This window comes from Podarcis muralis, chromosome 3 (genome assembly GCF_964188315.1).
Source record: "Podarcis muralis chromosome 3, rPodMur119.hap1.1, whole genome shotgun sequence".
In the NCBI taxonomy this organism is placed as follows: Eukaryota; Metazoa; Chordata; class Lepidosauria; order Squamata; family Lacertidae; genus Podarcis; species Podarcis muralis.
This window is the reverse complement of record NC_135657.1, coordinates 63,901,138-63,927,193: the sequence shown is the minus strand read 5'-3', so window position 1 is coordinate 63,927,193 and position 26,056 is coordinate 63,901,138. Positions and strand designations below refer to the sequence as shown.

The 26,056-nt window shown below is 43.6% G+C and overlaps 1 protein-coding gene and 1 long non-coding RNA gene across 7 annotated transcripts in view; one reads left to right on the top strand and one right to left on the bottom strand.

Moving 5' to 3' along the window:
* The window catches only part of LAMA2 (laminin subunit alpha 2), a 365,889-nt gene extending 346,564 nt beyond the window's left edge, over positions 1-19,325 (top strand). For 5 of the 6 annotated variants that reach the window (XM_077926008.1, XM_077926013.1, XM_077926011.1 and 2 more), the window contains 8 exons: positions 5,397-5,456; positions 7,802-7,914; positions 9,028-9,217; positions 10,517-10,672; positions 12,067-12,220; positions 13,146-13,276; positions 14,623-14,845; positions 18,934-19,325. In XM_077926008.1, coding sequence (XP_077782134.1) covers positions 5,397-5,456; positions 7,802-7,914; positions 9,028-9,217; positions 10,517-10,672; positions 12,067-12,220; positions 13,146-13,276; positions 14,623-14,845; positions 18,934-19,091 — 1,185 coding nt within the window. In that variant the 3' untranslated portion in view covers positions 19,092-19,325. The remainder of the gene's footprint in view (positions 1-5,396; positions 5,457-7,801; positions 7,915-9,027; positions 9,218-10,516; positions 10,673-12,066; positions 12,221-13,145; positions 13,277-14,622; positions 14,846-18,933) is intronic. The other variant, XM_077926009.1, reaches the window with a different exon arrangement.
* The window catches only part of LOC114594134 (uncharacterized), a 62,121-nt gene that overhangs the window by 26,942 nt on the left and 9,123 nt on the right, over positions 1-26,056 (bottom strand). The window lies entirely within an intron of this gene.

The window sequence follows — 26,056 nt, the reverse complement described above, 5'->3', positions numbered from 1 at the left end:
TGAACAGCACAGACTGCAGTGGAAGAATAGAATTGCCAAAAGTCCAGCAGAGACAACTTTTGAGAGCAGTGCATTTGTGGCTTTCTGGTGGACTAGTTTTGTGCATGACTTTTAACATATGGATCAGTCATTTTGAACTACTCTATGTAACTATTGCTAACTGTGTGCCTTAAAATGGTCTGTCTAAAGAAGAAGGAATCTAAAAGGATGATTTTCTAACCGAGATCAATCTTAATAATAATAATAGAGGATGGTAGATGTGCATTATTGATTCATAAATATGATATAGAACACTTTTCCTTCAATCCCACAAGGTGGCATAATGGTAACATGCATTTATTAAAGCAATATTTCATTTCCCAGTTCTTTTTAAAACATATAGTTCAATAATATGTTGGGAATGCAAACAAGTTGAGCCAGATTTCCAACCAGAAGCTGGTGGTTTCAGTTTAAGCCATGCTACAGTTTATGCTAGATTGTCATAGTTTTCCAGCTCGAAACAAGACCTAAAATGAATTTTCCATTTCACTTTCCTTTGCAGCCATGTAGCCAATCCATAAGTAGGTAGAACAGACTTGTCAGCTGTTCAACGTAAATGACAGGTGATATATCCAAATGGTATATTATAGCAAGAATAAAAGCAAGCAAAACCTTCACTTACTGCAGAAGATCAAGAGTTGCAAAACATATTTTGTAATAACTTTATTATCCAAAAAGCAAAAAGAGAAAATGATAAAATTAACCACCACTTGTTGAACTTTAATATATTCAAAACACTGTACATGCTTAGCTCAGGAATGGGATAGGAAACTATGAAGGTGTTGTTTGACTCCAACTCCCTTCATCCTTAACCACTGGCCGTCCTGGCTGGGCCTGATAAGAATTCAACACATCTGGAGGGCCACAGATTCTCCATTCCTGATTTAAATGGGTAGATTAAGCTCTAATCTTAATCTAAGAGGCTACAGTAAGTAATAACACATTATATGTAGGGCCACCTCCGAAGACATTTCAGAAACTTCAGCTGGTGCAGAATTTGGCAGATAGGCAGCTCACTGAAGCAAGACGCTCTGAGCATATAACTCCAATCCTGGCCCAACTACACTGGCTGCCAGTTAGTTTCCAGGTCCACTTCAAAGTGCTATAAAGCCTTTAAACAGCTCAAGAACACAGTGCCTCAAGGACTGCCGCTCCAGACCCTGCAATCATCACCTGAGGCCCTTCTTTGTGTGCCTACTCCACAAGAGGTCCAGAGGGTGGCAACACAAGAATGAGCTTTTTCTGTGGTGGATCCCCATTTGTGGTATGCTCTCCCCAGGGAGACTCACCTGGCGCCCTCATTACATACCTTTAGGCACCAGGTGAAAACATTTCTCTATAACCAGGCTTCAAGCTGAATAACATTCTATGGCCTTTTAAATGTGGTAGGGTGGTTTTTGGTTGGTTTTTGTTTTAATATATATTTTGTGCTTTCATTTTGTATTTTTATGTTGTGAACTGCCCTGCGATCTTCAGATGAAGGGCGGTATACTAATAAATAATAATAATAGATTTTGTTAGTCCACTGACATAATTATTTTATACACTATGAGAAGTTCTGTGTTCATATACCAGTCAAACTGGAATATGAGTGCATGCTTTGTATATAGACCCAGATTTATTTCCTGCTATCCTTTGGAGTAGATAATACTCTGCTTGATGAACCAAATGATAGTATTTTCGTCTGTCTTCTAAACAGTTTACTGTTTTAGTGGAATGATGCCATTAAGAAGGTAATGGTTTTATATATGCTGACAAACTGACATAGCTAAGATTTCTGACAATTTCTGCCGCAATGTCCAAGCAAGGAAGATGAATACAGTGGTACCCCGCAAGACGAACGCCTCGCAAGACGGAAAACCCGCTAGACGAAAGGGTTTTCCGTTTTGGAGACGCTTCGCAAAACGAATTTCCCTATGGGCTTCCTTCGCAAGACGAAAGCCCATAGGGAAATCTCCGGGACAGGGCGTCTTGCCCACTGTCCTCGGACCTCCTCCCGCCGCCAGGCTTCGGAAGGCTGCTCCGAAGCCTGGCGGGGGGCGGAGAGGTTTTTTAAAAACCCCGGGACAGCGGAGGACTTCTCCGCTGTCCGGGGCGATTTTAAAATGCTGCCGGGCGGCAGCGCTGCCGCCCAGCAGCATTTAAAAAAACCCCGGGACAGCGGGGGACTTCTCCTTTGTCCCGAGGTTTTTTAAAATGCTGGCGGGCGGCAGCGAAGGCTTCGCTGCCGCCCGCCAGCATTTTAAAATCGCCCCGGACAGCGGAGAAGTCCCCCGCTGTCCCGAGGTTTTTTAAAATGCTGGCGTCTTCCCCTTTCTCCCCGGACCCCTTTTGAATGAAGGGGTGGCAACGCGGAGAAGTGATCTTCTCCCCGTTGCCGCCCCTTGCTTCAAAAGAGGGGACAGAGGGAAAGGCGTGCGCCTTCCTCTCTCTCCCCCCGGACCCCTCTTGAAGCAAGGGGCGGCAAAGGGGAGAAGCGATCTTCTCCCCGTTGCCGCCCCTTGCTTCAAAAGAGGGGACAGAGGGAAAGGCGTGCGCCTTCCTCTCTCTCCCCCCGGACCCCTTTTGAAGGAAGGGGTGGCAACGCGGAGAAGCGATCTTCTCCCCGTTGCCGCCCCTTGCTTCAAAAGAGGGGACAGAGGGAAAGGCGCGCGCCTTCCTCTCTCTCCCCCCGGACCCCTCTTGAAGCAAGGGGCGGCAAAGGGGAGAAGCGATCTTCTCCCCGTTGCCGCCCCTTGCTTCAAAAGAGGGGACAGAGGGAAAGGCGTGCGCCTTCCTCTCTCTCCCCCCGGACCCCTCTTGAAGCAAGGGGTGGCAAAGGGGAGAAGCGATCTTCTTCCCGTTGCCGCCCCTTGCTTCAAAAGAGGGGACAGAGGGAAAGGCGTGCGCCTTCCTCTCTCTCCCCCCGGACCCCTTTTGAAGCAAGGGGCGGCAAAGGGGAGAAGCGATCTTCTCCCCGTTGCCGCCCCTTGCTTCAAAAGAGGGGACAGAGGGAAAGGCGCACGCCTTCCTCTCTCTCCCCCCGGACCCCTCTTGAAGCAAGGGGCGGCAAAGGGGAGAAGCGATCTTCTCCCCTCCGCCCCTTGCTTCAAAAGAGGGGAAGGCTGGCGGGGGGCAAAAATCTTTGTCCCCCCTGGCTGCCTTCCCGGGAGGGCTTTTAAATCGCCCCGGACAGCGGAGAAGTCCTCCGCTGTCCGGGGCGATTTTAAAATGCTGCTGGGGGGGGGGGAGCAAAGACTTTCGCCCCCCCCCAGCCTTCAGAAGAGGTCGGGGGGCGAAAATCTTTGTCCCCCCTGCCTGCCTGCCTGCCTGCCTGCCTGCCTTTAAAAGCTCTCCCGGGAGGGCTTTTAAAGGCAGGCAGGCAGGGGGGACAAAGATTTTCGCCCCCCGCCAGCCTTCAGAAGAGGTCCTGGACCTCTTCTGAAGGCTGGCGGGGGGCGAAAATCTTTGTCCCCCCTGCCTGCCTTCCCGGGAGGGCTTTTAAATCGCCCCGGACAGCGGAGAAGTCCTCCGCTGTCCGAGGCGATTTTAAAATGCTGCCGTGGGGGGGGGGGGAGCAAAGACTTTCGCCCCCCCCCCCCCAGCCTTCAGAAGAGGTCGGGGGACAGATTGTCCCCAGACCTGGTCTGAAGTCGGTTTCCATAGGAACGCATTAATTGATTTTCAATGCATTCCTATGGGAAACCGTGCATCGCAAGACGAAAAACTCGCAAGAAGAAAAAACTTGCGGAACGAATTAATTTCGTCTTGCGAGGCACCACTGTACTTCAGTAAGATTTCTTTTATGTTGAGGTGATATCAATTGTTGCTTGAAATATCATTTTCAGGTGAAAAATAATAGATCCTACTTTATTCAGAATGCCTAATATTCTTAAGTAGTGCTTAGATTCCAAAAGGCCTTTCCTATGGAAATAACAAAATGTGTATTTGTTTTGAAAGTGGCACAAGAGACACTTGGTGTTTGCTGCAACAAGCACAGACACCATTTTAAAATGTGTTACTGTTGAAATGGTTATTAGGTGACTTTAAACATGAGGGAATGTTCACACTTCTCAATGCTTTATTAGACCAATGTAATTTCATTTTATATTCATCAGCCTGACGATTATATCTTTAGTGTTGAGTCATCTGAGCAGTGAATGTCTTAGATACTTCTGATATATTTCATAATAGTGTATCTTTCATCTTTGTTGGAAGCCGCCCAGAGCGGCTGGGGAAACCCAGCCAGATGGGCGGGGTACAAATAAATTATTATTATATTATTATTATTATTATTATTATTATTATTATTATTATTATTATTATGTACTGGTTACGTGCTTAGCCTTTTTAACTTCATTCTACATAGATGGCTTTCAGAGCAACTGTAACCCCTGATCAGTTCCACTGGGAATAGCAGCCTGAGAGAGGGCTTTCTCTGTGGTTGCTCCTAAATTATGGCACTCCCTCTCCACAGAAGTACCGTATTTACTCGAGTCTAATGCAGCATCGAATCTAATGAGCACCTCAGGTTTCAGAACCTTGAAACCAAAAAAAGTGTTTACTGGTGAATGTAAATGTCCCCTCAGATCTAATGTGCACCTTAATTTTTGCAACATAATTTGGCCAAAAAAGGTGAGCATTAGATGCAAGTAAATACGGCATGCTTAGCATCTTTATTGTATAGTTTTCCCAATATGCTCTTTACCTTGGCCTTTGACAGCTAAGCTGCTTTTGGGGGTGGGGCGTTGCAACCCACCTCTTTTGCTGACCTGATATTCCATTGTTCCATTTTAGAATGTTTTTATGTTTGTTTGTTTTTCAAAATGTGGTTTTTATCAGTTTTTAAATGTATTTATGGTGAAGGGGGGGGGTGATAAAGCTAGCTAGCTAATTAATTAATTAATTCCATGATGCTGGAGTGATCATGGTGTGCTTCTGACAGGAGAGGTGAAGGGCCCTATATGGAACACAAAATGGTGGAAAATTATTATCTCCCACCCTCCAACCTTCTGCTCCAGGCAGCAGCAGGAGGCAGGGCTGCACATGCCACAGAAAACCCACCACTCTGGGCCCCAGTGAGGATTGGCCAATTTTGTTTGCTCCTGGAAAGGATTTCAGCTGCTGGAGTTTATTTGCTGTTGCTTTGTCCTGTATTTTATGTTGCAGGCTTAATGCAGGCATAAACAAAGCTTAATTTGTATTTTGAATATGGATAGTCTTCATTTCTGAGAAAGAAGATTCTAAAAATAATAAACTAATAACTTCTGGATATTAGAGTCCTACAGTAGCTCTCTTTCTGCTGCAAACACTATAGTGTGTAGCGAGACAACTTCAGTGATTGCTGCTTCTGCCTCATGTTATTTACTGCTTCTTAGGACTTGCTTGCTGCTGAAGTGAAGAGCGCCAACATTTCAGCTGACTTTGGCACTGTGACGGTATCTCTCAGTGTTTTTCCCAATTCCCCCCACCCTGGTTTTATTTAACACGGCTAGATGCTGCAGTGCTGTTTCACAGTGATTTTATCTTCTTGCTTTGCTACTAAATGGCTTTTTCTCTTCCCACCCACCCACCCGCCCGTAGTGCAACTTTGCAGACGAATGTGTGAGACAGTCAGACAGCAGTCTTCCCATTTGCTCAAACTGCTCTACTGAAGGTATCAATTTCCTGTCTCACAGGAAATGTCACATCAATAAGATTTCAGCTAAAAGAATTAATTAAAAGGTTCATTCTTGAAGCTGTTCTTCGGCGTACATGGTTGTAAAGTTTCAGTCTTTTCAAAAAGCTATACATTCCCATTCCAGTAACATTTCTAATAAACATGAATGCTTTCATCTTCTCCCTCTGGACGTTTTTGGTCCATTGTAGTATTTAATATAATTTGGGTTCCACTAAGCATCTTTATATTCTTTCCTGGTCCATGCCAATCAAATGGTGGAGGGCCCGTATATGCTGTTATCTATACACCTCATTTCAAGTTGCAACTGACAGGAAAAAAATATACGCAACTCTGTTAAAATAGATGTGGACCTGAATGTGCAGGAGCGTGAGATTTCCCTTTGCCAATGGTCAGTTGCTGAAGGACTAGCCTCACACATTTGCAACAGGGCTCTTCCAGACGTCCTCCTGACTTGACTTTCTGGTTCATAGCAGGACATGCAGCAAAAAGTACCTCAAAAGAAAAAAATCTTCCCTTTGTGGAGGTCTAGGTGAACCTGGTTGTTCAGGACATAATAGCAGCCTGCACAGATATTGCTGGTTCATCTGGAGCAGCTGCAGAAACCATAACTGGCACTCTGAACGTGCAGATTTTCAGTGACCAACACTTTCATTCAGAACATCAATTTCTCTGAAAGTACTATGTCTGGAAGTGCCCTTAACATCTTTGTGCTCTTTCTCTTTGTGCCCTTTCTCTTTTGAAGAGAATGTTTATCCCCCCCAAAAAACCCATTTGAAAGCCGATACCCAGATCATTGTGATTGGTTGCATGTTGCTGAAGCATAAAAGGAGATTCCTCTTTAAAGTGTAAATGTCTTGTTTCCTAATGTATAATTGATGATGTTTTGAAAATGTTTTATGGACAGAACTCCACACATTGCAGTCTAATCTCCACTGAATTAGAATAAAAGCAGACGAAAGTGGTTACCCGGGGCTATTAAACAAAATGTTTTGTAATATGTATATTTGGACCTATTTTTGCCCTGAAACATTTTTCTCCTGTGAATTGCTTGTGTCAGCCTATTCATTTATCCTCTTCATAGCAAAGCCACTAGAAGCAGAAAACATATAATATGGCATTCATGTTCATGTGGTTCTTTAGTACATGGCACTGGTTTACTTGCATCTGTAGCTAGAGTGTCAAATGTAAAAAGAAGAGTTTTCACATAAAATTTAAGAGAGGGAATTCCAAAGTCTTCAGCATGCTTCTGCATACCAGTTGCTAGAACCCGCAGGGGAACTCAGGTCCTCCTCCTCACCTCAGTTTCCCACGGGAATCTGGCTGGCCATAGTGAAAACAAGTAAACGTAAAAAGGTAAAGGACCCCTGGATGGTTAAGTCCAGTCAAAGGCTACTATGGGGTTGCGGCGCTCATCTTGCTTTAGGCTGAGGGAGCCAGCGTTTGTCCACAGACAGCTTTCCAGGTCATGTGGCCAGCATGACTAAACCGCTTCTGGTGCAACAGAACACCATAACAGAAACCAGAGCGCACAGAAACACCACTTACCTTCCCGCCACAGCAGTACCTATTTATCCACTTGCACAGGCACGCTTTCGAACTGCCAGGTTGGCAGGAGCCTGGGACAGAGCAACAGGAGCTCACTCCGTTGCGGGGATTCGAACCGCCGACCTTCCAATCGGCAAGCCCAAGAGGCTCAGTGGTTTAGACCACAGCACCACCCGCGTCCCTAGTGAAAACAGGATGATGGACTAGATGGGCTATTGGGCTGACCCAGCAGGGCTTGTCTTATGTGCTTATGACATAAAAAGCTGAGTTTGCTTCACTCTCCTAACCCATGATGATGTTTTAGCTGGTATGCCCCCAAAAGCAGATGTAGAATTGGGTCTGGTGCATAGATGCAGCACTACTTACTTCAGAAACATTGTTTTAGGATGCATCTCCTGTGTTGTTCAAAGTGAATTCTGCTGTTTACAAATCTGAGATACTGGCATGATCCACCCGTCATACAAAATGTCACCTGCTTTCCTTAAGAGTGTGTGGGAAGGGCTCCATGCTAAACTAACAGAGCACGATAAGAGATGATGGCGGTGTTTTGTTTTGCAGGAACACTGTGCTGCTGATGTGGAGCCAATTACCTTGGAAGGCGGCAAGCAATTTGGCCTCTCAAGGAACAGTCATATTGCAGTTGCATTTGATGACACCAAAGTTAAGAATAAGTATGTTCCATACTTTTGAGATGATATGGTGGTGAAACTCATTGTGGTAGAGTAGTGTGGGATGAGTAATGCTGGGCATGCTTTTAGGCAGGACAGCCACAATTGAAGGAGCTGTACAAGTTTCTCTTCATTTCATGCTGCACAAAATGACCGTTTGAAATGTTCTTGTTCTAAAATTCAGCTCAACGTTAGATGCTACATTTAGCAAGAATTCCATGTTAGACTTGAAGCTCCTTTCCTAAATCAGTGTAGCTCTTTAATATGTGTCTCATTCCTGAAAAAGCCCAACAGAGCAAAAATAATAATAAAGCAAAAGTGCCAAGGAGACAGAATTAATTGGTCTATATTTAGCAAGTCACAGACAAGAACATTTCTGTGTTGCTGGAAGTCACTCATTTCCTAGAATTATTTAAACTGCAATCTATGGGCACTTAAAGCTGCAATCCTATAGACACTTAATCCTATGGAACTAAGAATTATTAAAATCAACGGGAATTGTTTCTGGGGAGATATACACAGGATTACACTATTAAGAATCTTTTTTACAGTAAATAATTTGAAGTATGAATTTACACATTTACATATAAACTGATATTTAGAACATCAGTTTCGCTTTCAATTATGTATATAGAAGGCAGCCTCAGAGCCTTCTGTGAGTTTTTTTAAAATGTTCTTTGGATGCTAATTATTGTTTGAATTCATCTATTTTATGTTTTTCATTTAATGGTCTGGACCCAGACTTGCTTTTGGACGATGGAATGGCTAACCCCATTCTACTCAGAACTCACACCTATCCAGTTCAGTAAACTGAAAACCTGTTTGCTCTTAAAATGATCTATTGGCCTTTTGTGGGCAGAGGGACAAGTTTTTATCCCTTATTTTTCTGCACCACATAAAGATGATATTGTTCTAGCTCTAAATCAAGTCTATGCAGTAAGTGCATGAATACTGTATCCATACACCTCGGCAAGTTCAGAAATAGGAAATGGGTATCTTGGTTTTATTTGTCTTATAAATGATGTTGCCTTTAGCAATGTTAGTTTTATGACGAAGAGTGAAAGATAAAGCAGATTAATGCTTCCCGACTTTGTGGTCTTTTTTCCAAATGTATAGACTTACCATTGAATTTGAAATCCGAACTGAGGCTGAAAATGGGTTGCTCTTCTATATGGCTCGGATCAATCACGCTGATTTTGCCACTGTTCAAATAAAGAATGGCTTTCCATACTTCAGTTATGACCTGGGCCATGGGAACACCAGCACAATGATTCCTGAGAAAATCAATGATGGCCAGTGGCACAAGGTATGAAGCAATGATGGTCAGCATCTATAGAATTAGGTTATGTGTGGAACGGGGAGGGGAATCCCAAATGAGGAAGCATTGTAGAAGGAATAGATTGGATCGAATCTTAGCTGTCCATAAATGGAATGACTTCTTCTGACATTTTTGACCCATTGAAGGGATGGATCCCATTGGCAGAAGTGGATAGTATTCCCCCCCCCAGTCCAACCCTCTCTCTGGAGCAGATTCCTGGACGTTGCCTGGGACTATAGGGGAAGGTGGGATTGGCAGGAAGCTGTCACCAGTTTGAGCAAAGTCTGGATCCAAATCAAGCAAGGCAGCAAAACGAGAGATACATGAATATTCTCATAGGGTTTATTCAAACACAAATGTCATGTGTATTGCAAATGTTGCTATTCACCAGAAGTCTTAGTTGTTAGCTTCTGATTGGCTTCTGTTGAGAGCAGAATGCTCAGTCAGTTTCGCCCCTGCCTGCCTGCTTGCTCACTTGGATTACTGTGTTTTCTAAAAGAGCAAACAGTACTATTCTTCATGGAACATAAGACTATCAATAGCTATTAGCCACTGCCAGAAGGAGGGTGCCTCTGACTACCACAAGTCAGGAGAATGTTGTCATAAAAACTCTGAGGTTATTATGATTGCTTATGCAATGTCTTACAAATACATGCCATTTTCCTAAGCACCTCAGTCCTCAGAATATAACAGTGCAATCCTAAGCGTGTTTGTCAAAAGCAGACACCAATAGACCTTACTTCTGTGTAGGATGTCAGTCTAAGGGTGCAGAACTATAGTCACCTCAAAGCAAATCACAGGGAATATTGTGGAACTTATTTCTGAGTAAACATGCATAGGATTGCACTGCACACAGTAGCGAACATTGTGGTGAGGATCACCACTCATCCGACCTCCCATAAGTTGTGTAGAGCAAGACTGGCAAGGTGGCAATGGCAAGATTCCTTGGTTCAAACACACCACGTCAACCTCCCTGCTGCCTCCACCGCTCTCTTCTTGTAAGCTGCGGCAAAGAGACCAACCAGCAGTCAAGTGGCACATTGCCACCACGCCATCTGCTACTGACAGCACACGATCCTATTAAGTGAAAAGAAGGTAACTTAGCATTCGTTCAAATATGAGGGATGTTGCATCACAAACCAAATCATATGCATGTTAAATCAAAAGTAAATTCCACTGTGTTCAATGGGTCTTGCTCTCAAGCAGTATGAATAGGATTGCAACCTAGATATAGTGGTGGTGGCGGTGGTGGCAGCAGCAACGATGTACTAAACTTCTTTTTTCCAGATAAAAATATTCCGAAGCAAGCAAGAAGGTGTCCTTTTAGTTGATGGTGCTACAAACAGGACCAGAAGCCCAAAGAAAGCTGACATTTTGGATGTAGTGGGGATGCTGTATGTTGGAGGATTGCCAATTAATTATACAACTAAAAGAATTGGTCCCGTAAGTAAAGACGACTTTTTGTGTTTTATAAAAAATCCTAACGCATTGTTAGTTATGTGTTCCGTGACACCACTGTCAGGCACATGGGGTAGCCATGCTGAACAAAAGACAAGGATGAGCATTTTGCTTCTGGTGTCCTTTAAAAGACTTGAGGTACTCATTTCAAAAACTGCATCCTTAACCTCCCCTTTGAGGCTGAGTAACTTATTCCTTTCCCAGCAATGCCCATCTGCAGGGGCTAGCAATGATGGCATGGGGAACATCATTCAGGTGGTCCAAGCTGTTTCTCTGGTCCAAGGTGTGACCAGAGTGGTATGCATCCATCCATAAGGAAGCAGGTCCCAAGGTGTTCCAGTAATGCCTGAGCTGAGTCCACGGTAGCTGATGTCATGGTGGGGAGTGGCACAGGTGGAAACACCAGATTTATTCTGCCATTGCATTTACACTGAGCTGACCCCATCCCCACTTCTACTTCCAAGGAAGCAGCAACAACAGAAGGTCAGGTGAGTGTTCCAGCCCCACCAGGAAACGTGAACAAGAGTTTCTGAGAAAAGAATCTCTACACTGCCAGTTCAAGGCCTTCGTGTCACAGAGAACTTGGTAGTAATGTGGCTGTGCTGGCCTCTCCTCCCACTATCAAGACACATTTCACAGTGGGTTGTATGCTGGGCCAGTGAGTGACCTCCTTAAGTTACAACCTAGCCTTCACACCAATATTCCACATGTATCTTTTTTATTAAAAAAAAATAATCAGCAAATGTATACGGTATTTATATATAATCCAAAAAAATCCAAAAATCTAAAACACAGGATAAAAATTAGAAGTGTAATTTTTGGCTGTCTTGGAAAGGTGTCTGTTTACCTGATTGTTGAAGACAAACGAATCTATTTGCATAGGAAAAAGAATAAATCAGTTGACAGACAGATTTATCATTGAACAGTAGAGGTTACATGGCTTCTTGTCCAAGAGATGTACAAATGCTAGCAATAGTAATCTCAAAGCACACTTTTGTTATGTGGAGAATATGTTCTACCCAGGAAAAATATTACATTTTATATTCCTAATGTAATTTGGCAAGCTATTATACCACACATTTTCTGCCACCTTTGCTTAAGCTTAGAAAACTGTGACCCACATTTTGTGTAATCTAAACCTCAGAATATCCTCTAAGCAACGTGATTCTGCAGAAAATTAAAGGATATTGCCCCATTAATGCCTGGGGGTTTTTTGTATAGGAATCATGTAATCAGTCTTGTTCATTTCAGCAAGCCAAGAACAATGAATTAAAAATGCTAGCTACTCGCCAATGCCATATCTCTGACTTTTTCAGTTGTGGGATGAAGGCATTTTAGATAGCTGTGCATATACTAACACCTTTTTCACCCTTACTCAGGTTGTCTATAGCATTGATGGATGCATGCGAAATTTCCAAATGACAGAGTCTCCTGTCGACCTGGATAATCCTACCTCCAGCTACAATGTTGGAAAGTGCTTTGCCAATCCACAGAAAGGAACATACTTTTCAGGAACAGGGTTTGCCAAAACAGGTAACGTTATGTGAGGTTTTATTCCAAAATGGAGCACCAGGGGATTGTTACAATTGTTCTTCAGAAATCATGGTTGGGCCCTCCTAAGAAGACAGTTGCCTAGGGAGGTATGAATATATCGGAGCATAAAGGCTGAGAAGTGAAGGAGCAAAATGAAAGAAATATAGATTTTTATGATGGCCCACAGGGATTGCTACCTGTGCAAGGCTTGTTGAAATGTACTTTGTTCAACAGCAGTAATATCAGGTCTTGCAAAGAATTGTGGCTATGATTAAATTTACAAAAGTTCTTTTAATGAATGAAAGAATAACAAGAGTGTCATTTAAAAGAACTTGTGCGGTTATAACTATAAACCCCACAACAATTCTAAAACATTGATATATCTGTTTAAATAATCTTATTTTATTTTATCAAAGAACATGACTTGGATTCTAACTTTCCTCCCTTGAGTGCAGCAGAATTCACATTCATGGAACAAGGCTTCCCCTGCACTCCCCTTCAGCTTCTGCATTCCCAAAATCGCATTGAACTCTTATATGAACAGAAATGTTCCTATAGTGACAGGCTTATTCAGGTGTTAACTTCACCCCCAGAGGCATTCAAGACAGACTGATACCAACAGATTGTCTCTCAAGACAGATGGATACCAACATTTCATGTCCTCATCCTTTGTCTTCTACCTTGCTCGGATAGTAGAGCCCACTGAGGCCCTCAAGCCCAGGCTGAAAGCCAGTCTTCCATTACTGGCAAATTAACCATTTGTTGAAGGAAAGGGCTGAGGAGTTCAGTGTACCTGTGCCCCATGTATTTTCTGTTACTGTGGCAACAAGATTATTACAAGTCTTTGTGTGACGTGGAAAAAAATATTACTGGTGTTATTTCCAAACCTCTGAACTTGACATAGCCTTTCTTCCTCACTTCTCAGTTGGAGCATATAAAGTAGGATTGGATTTGCGAGTGGAGTTTGAGTTCCGCACAACTCGGACAAATGGCGTCCTCTTGGGGATCAGCAGCCAAAAAATGGATGGGCTTGGCATTGAGTTGGTAGATGAAAATGTGAGTATGGAGCTATGAGAAATGTTTCAGACAATCTTCTGTTTATCAACCACTTCATGTAAACCAGCTTTACCTAACCTGCTGACTTCTAGATTTTCTGGACTCCAACTCCTGTCAGCCCTAGCCAGCATGGCAAATAGGCATTGGCAGGAGTGACTGAGGAGGTGAGCTGGTGCTGCGTACCTGGCTTCACTGCAGTGGAGTGCTGCTGCTTACTGGGATGGGTGAGGCAGTGGGAGGGTGGGAGCACCAGATTGGTGTTATGTGGCTCATCAGTTGAGCCAATCTCCCCACCACCTCATCCAGCTCCACCCAGTAAACAGCAGCCCCTGTGCTGCTGGAAGGCACAGAACCACACCACCTCATTTGCTGCTCCTGGTCAAGGATATGAGAGGAGTTGGAGCTCGACAACAAGATTTTTGTTTTTATACCAGTACTAGGGCTAGGTGATATCATCAATATACCACCCAAAACCAGTTTGAAGTCCATATCATGGTATGTTTCATCATTTTTGACCTGGCTATGCAAAAAAATCACGGTGTTTAGCTGAAAACCAGGTATCACCAAGGTACTCTGTACTTCTTGTTAAGTATAAAAAGGGTTTCATTTGGCATTCTGGGGTCTTTGCAGGTCAACTGAAGAAGCCCAATAGGGTGTTTACATATGGGTGTCTCTCTGACTTGCAGGGCAGAGCCTGGCTGCTCTGTCCCACTTTCACATTTAGAATATCACTTACCCAGTTTGTAGGAATAGGATAACTAGATCCCTCATGATGAAATTTCTGTTTGCCTTTCCAAACCTTATCACGGTTCTTCTAAAGGAAATTCTGCATAGAAACTATTGTGTGCCACACAGGCAGTACAGTTGACCAACTTGCAAAGGGTTTCTCTGTTAAGTTCTCACAAACGCTTGCATCATCAAATCTGCTGCTGAAACAGTATTTTGCGTCTATTACCCATTTTAGTTTGGCAGCAGTAAATTGACAAACATTATGCCCATAATTTTGAGCTTTCCTGCCAAGATGGGTTCTAAAGCTGCAAATTAATTTCAAGTGGATCTTTGAGTACAGCACAAATTCATCCATTTATGTTGATTAAGTATTTAAACACTGTTTTAGCTGGAGAGGATAACCAAGCCACTACTGCCTTTAATGGGTTAGGATCTGCACCATAAACATGACATATAACAGTCTCTGCTTTTATACCTTGTATATCAACTCATAGCTTTAAGGCAGATCCCTTCTGACAGCATAGCAGCCAGCCTTGCAATTAGCAGATTACATTTTGTTTTGCTTTGTTTCTAGAGCTAATTGGTTTTCCTAATTGTTTCTGTAATTTGCTTGCCAGGTGATGTTCCATGTCGATAATGGTGCAGGTCGATTCTCTGCCATCTATGAACCTGCTGTTCCAGGTAGCTTGTGTAATGGAAAGTGGCACAGGATTATAGCACACAAGATGAAGCACCGTTTAATTCTGACAGTAGATGGCCACCACGCAGAAGGGATCAGTCCGAATGCAGCTTCCAGTTCAGCAGAGACTAATGATCCTGTCTTCGTTGGAGGATATCCTGGTGAGTACACAAACTCAACATCCAGTGATTGTCAAATAGGGTTTGTTTTTTCAATGTGTTTCATCCCTGATGGATGACCTCTGCAAAGAGCAGGACAGGGAGAGAGTGACCTGGCTCCTGATCTCTCATCAGCTTTTGATACTGCATTCACCATGGTATCCTCCTGAACTGCCTCTGTGGAATGGGAAATGGGACACTATCACAGTGGTTCCAATCCTACCTTCAAGTCAGAGTCCAGGACATAGCCTTGGGAGAGTGCCTTTCAGGCCCCTACACTATTTCCAGAGCTATGTAATATCAAGCCGCTGGAAGCAGTCATTAGGAGTTTCAGGGTAGGATGACATCAGTATGCTGATGACACTCAGCTCTATTTCTCCAGGACATCTGAGCGTGGAGAGATTGTGCAGTCCCTGGGTCATTGCTAGGATGCAGAGGTGAAATGGAAGCTGAGCTTGAATCTTGAGTAGCTCAGTTGCCTACTCCAGATGGAGTAGCATCCCCCCCCCAACTGACCAGGTTCATAGTTTGGAGGTGCTTCTGGGTCCAGCTGTGTCACTGGAGACTCAGCTACTGCAAGTGCCTTTTATGCATTGTGACCGGCTCAACAGCTACAGCCATTTGAGGGTCAGGAAAGCCTTCGCACAGCGGTTCATCCACTGCTACTGCAATGCACTCTATGGAGGGCTTCTGTGGCACTTGATCTTTTTTGGGTGCCTGCTAAAAACATTCCTGTTTTTAGGCAAGCTTACCCAGATGCTTAGGAATTTGAGGTCATTTTAATCTGTTTTAGTGTTTTTTGTATATTTTAAAAGTAAGATTGTAAATATCTGTTGATTTTATTGTTTTATGTTTTTGGAAACCCGTTGAGGGTGTTGTTGTTTTAAACAATCAAGCAGTCTATGCATATTAAGAAAAATAAATAACATAAAATCAGTGGAACTATCTTGTCTGGCTCCCATGCTTCATGAAGGGGAAAAACCAATCTGAAAAACAACACCTCTTGGTGAAATGGGTCTAGCCAGTTTGTAGTGAATCAAAACTAACCAAAACCACCAAATGTCTGGCAGGTACACAGTTTCCTGTATGTTTAACAAGACCAGTTGGGATAGGAAACCTGTGACCTTCCTGATGTTGTTGGACTAAGATACCTAGCAGCCCAAGCCAGCAGTCGTAAATCAGGACCAACATCTGGAGGCTACAAGTTCTCCACCTGTATCTTGGGTTATAAATGAAATAAATCAATCATAAAGCTCCAATTACCCTTCTTTATTATTTTCTAATTTTTGTCATCAATAGCCATGTTGGAGTATCTAGGCTCAGGCTTGGGTGATATTCCAGAGAAAGGTCCTTGAAAAGCTGTGGGGGCAGACACATGGGTTGGGCAATGTCAGCTTTTCAACATCACAGTGTATCACCAGCCAATCATGATGATCTGGCATTGCGAGGATGTTGAAACGGAGGGAGGACAAAGCTACATTGGCCCTGGTCCCACGAGATGCTGGCTAAAATTACTGCCATTCTTGCTGCAGGAGCTGAACTGGTTTCACCCCAGTGCCTCGTGGGGCTGGAGTCAATGTAGCTTTGTCCTCCCGCCAGGCGCAAGGGCGTCTCTCCACTCCTGGAAGGTACAAGCTATGGAGAGTGGCTCCCTCAAAGTCCAGCCCGCCTGAGCAGACACCCTGCATCTGACCACCCCAGAGGAAATACGCAGCCCACCATCTCAGGCAAAGGCAGCCAAGCACATGGAGCCTGTTAAGCTTCATTCACATGGGCAGGGGAGGGCAGCAATCCACCTGCCCTGTCCTTTGGCTCACATGGGGGGGGGCTGCCTCCCTCAACACAGCTGCCTGCTCCTCAATGGAGAAGTGTAACAGCCCCCACCTTGCATAAGGTGGAGATACGGTACGGTCTCTGCTAGACTTCTCCACTGAGGGGCAGGAAGCTGCGCACCCCTCAGTGGAGAAGTTTGAACACGATGCTTGTTCCTCCCTCCATTGTATGATGGCCAGAGTGGGATGGTGGTATATTGCAAGTGAAACCACAACCACTCCTGAGTCCCTCTGCCACGAGTGCCCAGCTGCAGCTTGTTTCTCCTTTGGCGCGCTGGTGGCAAAGGGATTCAGGAGCAGTGACGGTTTCACCCGCAATACCCCACTGTGTGAAGCAGCCATTGCGCTCTGGCCCGCATACCAGTCCTGGGAGATGTATTAAAACATCACCTAGACCTATACCCAACACCACAGAAGCTGGTGCTTATATACAGTCATACCTCGGGTTAAAGTAGCTTCAGGGTGAGCATTTTCAGGTTGCGTTCCACGGCGACCTGGAAGTAACGAAACGGGTTACTTCCGGGTTTCGCCGCTCGCACATGCGCAGGCGCTCAAAATGATGTCACGCGCAGAAGCGGCAAATCGCAACCCGCAGGCACTGGTTGCGTTCTGCTCAGGATGCGAACGGGGCTCCGGAATGGATCCCATTCGCATCCAGAGATACCATTGTACCCAGGAATCTCATCTAAATGCTGGCAATAATAATAATAATAATAAATTTTATTTATATCCCGCCCTCCCCTGCCGAAGCTGGGCTCAGGGCGGCTAACAACATTCTAAAACATTCGTTATAAAATTAATCAAATCAAATTAAAGTCAAGTCAGCACATACCTGCACATGTGGTGGGAATGTCCCAAAGTTCAATCCTCCTGAGTATCAGTGCTGCAGGAAATTTCCAAATTAACAAAACGGGTAATAGACACTACTCTAGAACTAGTGTTATTAAATATCTTCCACGACAACCACACACACGACAAGGAACTCATAAGTCACTTACAGCAGCTAGAAATCCAAAGTACAAACCTAGACTTTGGAAGGGACCTATCAGGAGTGAACATAGACCACTGGTACCAAAATGTATAGGAAACCACCTTACTAGAGAAGTTTACCAACAAACTTAAACTAGGCACAGGGACAAGCAAAGGAGGACGCCTTCACCCTAGTAAGGTAAAGGTAAAGGTAAAGGTACCCCTGCCCGTACGGGCCAGTCTTGACAGACTCTGGGGTTGTGCGCCCATCTCACTTAAGAGGCCGGGGGCCAGCGCTGTCCAGAGACACTTCCGGGTCACGTGGCCAGCGTGACAAAGCTGCATCTGGTGAGCCAGAGCCGCACACAGAAACGCCGTTTACCTTCCCGCCAGTAAGCGGTCCCTATTTATCTACTTGCACCCAGGAGTGCTTTCGAACTGCTAGGTTGGCAGGCGCTAGGACCGAGCAACGGGAGCACACCCCGCCGCGGGGATTCGAACTGCCGACCTTGCGATCGGCAAGCCCTAGGCGCTGAGGCTTTTACCCACAGCGCCACCCGCGTCCCTTCACCCTAGTATGGTCCCCTTTATCACATACACAGCACAACATACAAATCAATATGGCTAGCCTAACCCAACAACCTACCCCTCCATTCAATCAATCAACCTCAGAACCCTCTAGTCTCTCGCATTATCAATATAAATACATAAACAAAGGACCTACCCACATGATACTAACCCAAATCCCTACACTAACACTAGGCAATAGAACGAAAGAACACCACCACCCCATCTCTTTCCCCCAACCACAAGATGTCTATGACAAAAGTGTCTCCCAGTCCCACTGAAAAAGACCATGAATTTAAAGTGGAGACAATAGATGTGCCTTCCCTGTTTATCTGTTAGTTTTTATTTAAAGAAAAAACAAAAAAAAAAGTTAGGACACCTTCAGTACCACAAGAACAACTGTAGTGTGACTTGACAAAGTTTGTCTTTTGTAAGGTATGCATTATCAGTTAAATATCTGGCATGTAGCCTAAGCCATCTCCCGTCCTGGTCCCTTAGCAGAAGTATCTGCTGGATCAGAAATCCTTCCATGAGCATAAGGGCTCAATTGGATTCCACCTGCAGCTCACACTGCTTTCTACTCATAAATGCTGCACAGAAAATGAAATATGAAGGAAATGTTTATTTTTAGGAGAGAGAGAGAGAGAGAGAGAGAGAGAGAGAGAGAGAGAGAGAGAGAGGTCTGAATAATTACCTTCGTTTTTTTTCTTTCTTCCCTCACAGATGGACTGAACCAGTTTGGCCTGACCACTAACATCCGTTTCAAAGGATGCATTAGATCCATGAAGCTCACCAAAGGAACTGCTAAGCCTCTTGAGATTAACTTCAGCAAAGCCTTGGAGATAAAGGGAGTTCAGCCTCTATCTTGCCCTACAAATTAACAGGACATCATCCGACTCTGATATGAGCCTGACCACTTAAAACCAAAAAAAGTGCCTCAGATTTTTAAAGAATCCTATATATACACATTACCTTCATAATAAAAAGGCCCTTTTGCAAATATTTTGACTTCAGCCTGTTACATAGTCAAAATGGTGCTATTTCAGGGTGTGCTTCTAAAACAAAACGTTAGATGAAGAACATTTTCCCCTTGGAATGAATAAAGTTGCAAGCTATTCATGTGTGATGTGTCAGTCTTTTCCCTGAGTTTGAAGTGAAATCTTTTTAGTATCGTTTTGAGGAATGGAACTGTATTAACACAGACCCACAGTCTTCAAGTACAAAATGGAGATATGGTTCAATTTGTATGGGCATGTTGAGATAAAGATAGCCAGTTTTATGTACCCCACCTTCTAGTGTTGGTTGCCAGTGGTAATGGGTAATGTAATTTCCCCTGGGGGGGTCTTTTCTCTGGAGATGACTATCTCTGGGACCTTTGGCCTCACTTCCACTTTTCCCTTCCACTCTGTGGCTGGAACAGGCCCAGCAGAACAATTTCATGTTTTAGCTTAGGATGGTTTGGGCTGTTATGGTAAAGTGGTAAAACAGATGAGCAAATAATGGGATCACTGGCTTCCTTCGAGGCATTTGTCATCCACATCAGGTTCTGGTGGGAGAAACAAAGACTTCATCGAAGGGCAGTGAGATTCACAGGCCTGCTAAAGATTTAATTGGAATAGAGAAACCACTTTAATATTCCTTGTGCTGTCATTACTTTTTGTACTTTGTAATAACAAACAGTATAGGTGCTTCTGGTCTGAAACCTGTAGTCCCATGGTCAGTATGCCCCTACAGTGAGATGCACGTGCCATGCCAGCATTTGGCACTCATGCATGTCTCTGCAGGGGAAAGTGTGCTCCCTTTCTGTATTTGGTTGTAAGTCACTTTGTGTTGCCCTGGGCTAGATAAAGCAACTAAGAAGTTTAATAAAGTTCACAGGAAGTGGAGAAAGTATATTGTGAAGAGGGTTTGGGCATCTTCTACAATTACATATGGAGAAGCCCAATGTGTTAGGCTTGTTTGTCTGAATCTAGGGTTGTCAAAACTAAGTCCACCATCACTGTGTCAGATTAAGGAAAAAACTCAACAGTAAAGCTATCAGGACATTTTAAGAAAACAGTATTGTTTCCCTGCTTCTGAATGTTTTCCATGCACTCTGCTAGTGTTTTCTATACTCTGTGTAATGCACTCTTTCCATGATATGCAGGACTCAAAGTTTTCTTTTGCATGTCTGGTATGGAGGGAGTTATGGGGATGACACTGTTCACTGCCTAAGGAATTTGTGCAATGTCGCTACAAAGACTATGTTGGATTGAAATCCTAATATATCATTTGAACAGCTCTATAATGTTCTGTGCTTTTTAAAAAATATATAGCTGCTTTTTGGTACTCATGGTGCTGTACGACATTAACACATTCCATATTCCACACATGGCATACTCATTTTCCTTTGCCAGATTACTTTATAGCATTAGACAAATCAGCAGGTGAACCAATAATGAGTGACATTTGCATAAGTCATTAAACACATCAAACACTGTATTCCATACATGCATATTTTAAATGGACAGTGGGAAAAGGTGCAATGCAAAAGTTACAGAAAACTAGTATATTCCCTTTGGAGCAGAACAGCAAAATAAAGTAGATTAAAATGCCACCCACTTTCTTTATACTACACAGTCCTCAACCCACCAGGCTTCCAGAAGAATTCTACTCTTGGGTAGCAACACATTGCCTGCCTTCCAGGCTTATAATGCTTTTCCTTATGCTGAGTTTCACCTTAAACTAAAAACCTTCCAGGTTGGCTACCAGCAGATACAGATTTTCCTTGCCAATCACTGGCTCTGCCCAGTGGGCCACATGAAGCCTCTCAAAACAAGAAATGTGCCAAACTGCTCATCTGCAATGAAGGTTTCACTACCCTGACAGCAAATAGCCCGGGGCTCAGCTAAGTTTCCAAGTTGTCCCTATAATCCCACAAACAAACAGAAATATAAAAATGTGCATCCTCATACAAGTATGGTATACATTCCCCTGCCAGTAAAATATGCAAGAGTCTGTACAAATAAGGACCATAGACTCAGTCTAGGACAGCAAAGTCCAAATCATTCACTTGTGTGTAGCCCATCTCAATAAGGAACTATGTATGCCAACAACGTCTCCCTGCATGTTTTCCACATCTGATCCAAGAGTAGAACATGCAGAAGTTTAAAATCCACCAGGGGCTGGGTTCAGCTTTTTCCTCCTCCACCAAGCAGCTGGTTCACGGAATCTTAACCTTTTTAAAAACACTGAAGCCCTTTCCCCAGCCCAATCTGGAAATGCCAGTGATCCAATCTGGGCAAGCATGCATTCTGTTCAGAGGACCATAGTAGCTCAGTGATAGAAGGATCTGTGGACATACATACAGAAGGCACCAGGCCAGGTTTAACAGCCAGCATCTTCTTGTCGGAAGCCCCAGAAAGTCATAGTCAATACCACAGCCAATATTGAGCTAGATGGATCAATAGTCTGACTCACTCTAGAGCAATTCATCTGCTCCCAAATGGAATCCATGCACACACAGTTAGATTGGGTCATCCTTCTGAGATTGGCTTCAGAAGTACAAAGAAATTGTGCAGTGCCATTTTTTTTACATTATTTCTATAGAATTCTTTTCTTGTGTGAACTTCACAGCATTTTTTTTTTAAGTATTAGAATTCCCACCACCACCATCTCTTTCTTTCTCATCAAAGTTAGTTTGAACACAAATTAAATTGATCATTTCAGTTTGTCTTGTCTTAATTAAGAGCATCTCTCTAATAATGAAAGCAAATACTGGGTCTCAAGCGGTCTCACTTTCTCAGTGTTGCAAATTAATTATACTGAATAACATGCTGTCTTCCTTTTCTTCTTAATTTAATATAGCGAGTTTCTTTGCTTCTGGCTGTCATTGCTAATAAGCGCAGCCGAGGCGAGCATGCCCTGGGCTTTTCAAATCTTGTTTTTGAGTTAAATTTAGATGAAATTCTCAGTCTCAATTTGATCTTTGTGTCGCCACACACCCCAACAATGGCTTTTGCATTCCAGCAATTGTTAATTGAGTTTGCTGATATCGACCAACACAGCAGAGAGGTGCTGTTTTCATGCTGCAGCCTAGGATGGCTCCCAATCAAACTCAAACCTGCACAGAGTCATAAATGGTGTTTCTGTGACTTGCTGTTAGGCCATTCTCACATCAGACTAATTAACCAGGTGGTCAAAAATTTACACTGGATTTTACATTTCATTACATTTCAACTGCTATGATAGATAGATAGATAGATAGATAGATGATAGATAGATAGATAGATGATAGATAGATGATAGATAGATAGATAGATAGATAGATAGATAGATAGATAGATAGATAGATGATAGATAGATAGATAGATAGATAGATAGATGATTGATAGATAGATAGATAGATAGATAGATGATAGATGATAGATAGATTAGATAGATAGATAGATAGATAGATGATAGATAGATAGATGATAGATAGATAGATGATAGATAGATAGATAGATGATAGATAGATAGATAGATGATAGATAGATAGATAGATGATAGATAGATAGATAGATAGATAGATAGATAGATAGATGATAGATAGATAGATAGATAGATAGATAGATAGATAGATAGATAGATAGATGATAGATAGATAGATGATAGATAGATGATAGATAGATAGATAGATGATAGATAGATAGATAGATAGATAGATAGATAGATAGATAGATAGATAGATGATAGATAGATAGATAGATAGATGATAGATAGATAGATGATGATGATAGATAGATAGATAGATAGATAGATAGATGATAGATGATAGATGATAGATGATAGATGATAGATGATAGATAGATAGATAGATAGATAGATAGATAGATAGATAGATAGATGATAGATAGATGATAGATAGTTATGGGGCACAGCCCCCGAGGTCTTTTTTGGTGGCCCTCAGCAACATTTGACACCCCTCCCTTGCAGCCCTTGTGCTGCCTTCCCACAGCTGTGTAAGCAAGCTGCTGGGCTTTGGGAAGGAGGCATGAGGGCTCTGACAAGGTCATAAGGTCCTCCTTTCTCCTTCCCAAGGCCTAGTTGGCGCTTTCTCAGCTTTGGAAAGGAAGTAGGAGGGCTCTAGGACCCTGCCAGAGCCTTGCAGCCTTTCCAAAGCCCAGCACCTCACTTATCAAATTTTGGCCCTGCTTCACCCACACCCCCAGCTTGCAGGCAACAAGGCAGTGTGAGGACCATGGCTTCCTTGTCAAAGTTGTCTTGCGGCACACTTGGTATGAAAAGTCAGACCGCCCTGGTATAGAGGGTTTCTTTGGGGGGGGGGAGGGGGTTAGTCAGGGTGTTTTCCGAAACTGACTCAGTATAGATGAAGGTAGACTCTCTAAGAGGAAACCAAACCAATCAGTTCCAATGATGATAATGCTGATGATACACCCATCTAAATGGGTTAAGATTATGGCCTTAGCTGGCCAGTTAAATACGTACTTCCACTTACATTAAAGACAGGTTGCCCTGATGCCACAGGCGGAGGGGAATCCCCATACCTAGTTCAAAGCAGCATCACCATGTAAGGCAAAAGAGCGATAGCCAGAGTTTTGTGGGAGAGTTCTAGCAATTGCTGGCAGCTGGAGGGTTTCAGAGGTGGGGCACACACTATTAGAAGGGGGGAGCAGTCCAGCTGGGACACGGTTAGTGGAGCGAAAGAGGGAAGGAAAGAGCAAAAGAGGGAAGGCTATTGAAAGGTGCACCCCCCCCCCCATGCAATGTTTTAAATTGCAGTAACTTTCCTTGCTGCTACTCAGCCACAGACCTAATTTTAACCCATGGCTGCCATCACATCCAGTTCAGCTTTCCTCAGATTTCTCAAATGTATAAAATCTGTCACTCCTTGTTTTAATGACATATGAACAAACAGAAAGTACTCCAGATCATCTTGCACATTGGCCGTGTTAACTTTTCCCCACAATGACCTGAAGGCAGCTTGTCATTTCATGGAAGCACTCTCCCTGTTACACTTACTTAGCTTAGTATTTTTTCCTTGGAACAACACCACAAAACCCATGGAACTTCCCATTACCTCTGAAACTTTGTCTATTGTAGCACTTCTGAGCTAGTTGAGATAATGAGCAAAGGGAATTGCAACTTTAAGGACTATTTACTTAAACACTACTGGAAATTGAGCTGCAGAAACTATCGGCTTAGCTTCGGAAGCAGCAATTGCTGCTGTTTCAGTTCCTTTGTACAGCTGTTAACATTTAGCACCAGCCTGCTCTAATGAGCACAATTCAGAATTGGAAGAGACCCTAGGGTTCATCTAGTCTAACCCCGTGCCATGCGGCGATTCTGCCCACAGCCGTCCCTGGATGGCCTTGAACCACTAACCTTCCGGCTAATGCAGTGACCCACTGTGTCACAGGATGGCTCTGGAAGCAACTTCAGGGTCCAGGTCCAATTGCATGCCTCAGGCCTTTCTAACTGGCCCCTGGGTCTCTCCCTGGGGCACCCCCTTCCCCATGCCACATCCCTCCCCAGCATGACCCCATGCCTTCTCAAGTACATTTGCCTGACTGGCATGTGCCCCTGAACTGGGAGGGAGGGAGGGAGTGTAGAGCCCTCAGACTTTTGCATGGCTGAAACGCACCTACTCTAATACTAAAAAAATTCCTTCCAGTAGCACCTTAAAGACCAACTAAGTTAGTTCTTGGTATGAGCTTTCGTGTGCATGCACACTTCTTCAGATACACTGAAACAGAAGTTGCCAGATCCTTCTATATAGTGAGAGGATCTGGCAACTTCTGTTTCAGTGTATCTGAAGAAGTGTGCATGCACACGAAAGCTCATACCAAGAACTAACTTAGTTGGTCTTAAAGGTGCTACTGGAAGGAATTTTTTTTGTTTTGACTATGGCAAACCAACACGGCTACCTATCTGTAACTGGAACTACTCTAATACTGTAAGAGTCACATTCACTGCTGGTACCTTTGGTCCTGCCTGCCACTGGCAAGCAGCTCTCAGAAGGATGCCCACAAGGGAGTGTGACCTTCAGACAAAAAAGGGATCTCCACCACCACAAGCATCTGCATAATGCCACAACACACAAAGTGCCAAGCACTACACTCTGCACTCAGCTTAGTGCTCCGTCTAGAAGTCCACTCCTCTTATTGGCATCAAACCTGCTCCCTGAGCTACTTTATTCAGTGAAGGTGCCAGGGGCTGAACATTAAGTCTTCCACAAGTGCTGTATCTACTCTACCACCAAGTTATACCCCCATCTGAATAACAGATCAATTCCCTTGATAGCAACGTCAGCACTTTGCTTAAAAATTGTTTTTCCTATGAGCCAAGATTCCAATACGGAGAAGGTGAATTAAACATCATCGGTACTTTCTCTCAAGAGCTCTAGGTTTATCTAGTATAGCTAAGAGATAACCTGAATAACAGATAACCTGCTGGCAGTCCTATTGTGCAGCAAGAGCCAATAACAAGTCAGTTGCTAGACCCATAGTGGCAGCGGCAAAACAGCCTATGGTCTCCATTTTTATGTATAAAATTGGGTCTTTGGAGTACAATCTCCATAAGACATATCCCCAGCTGTCTACAATTTGTTCACGGACCAGTTCTGGATTCTGATCGATATGCAAAATCTCCTTTCTGTGCTGATCTTGCCATTAACTGATCCAAGCAATGTCTTCTCTGCCATTTACATCTGAGCAATGTCATTTATACTAATATGCTTCATTCCGATTCAACTGAGTTCCAATTCAGTAACTTACCTAGCTGCAGAGAAATGAAATACATTTGTGCACAGAACCATTATCCAAGGACCATCAGGCAGAAGCGACATGCCTTTCCAGGTACTCAT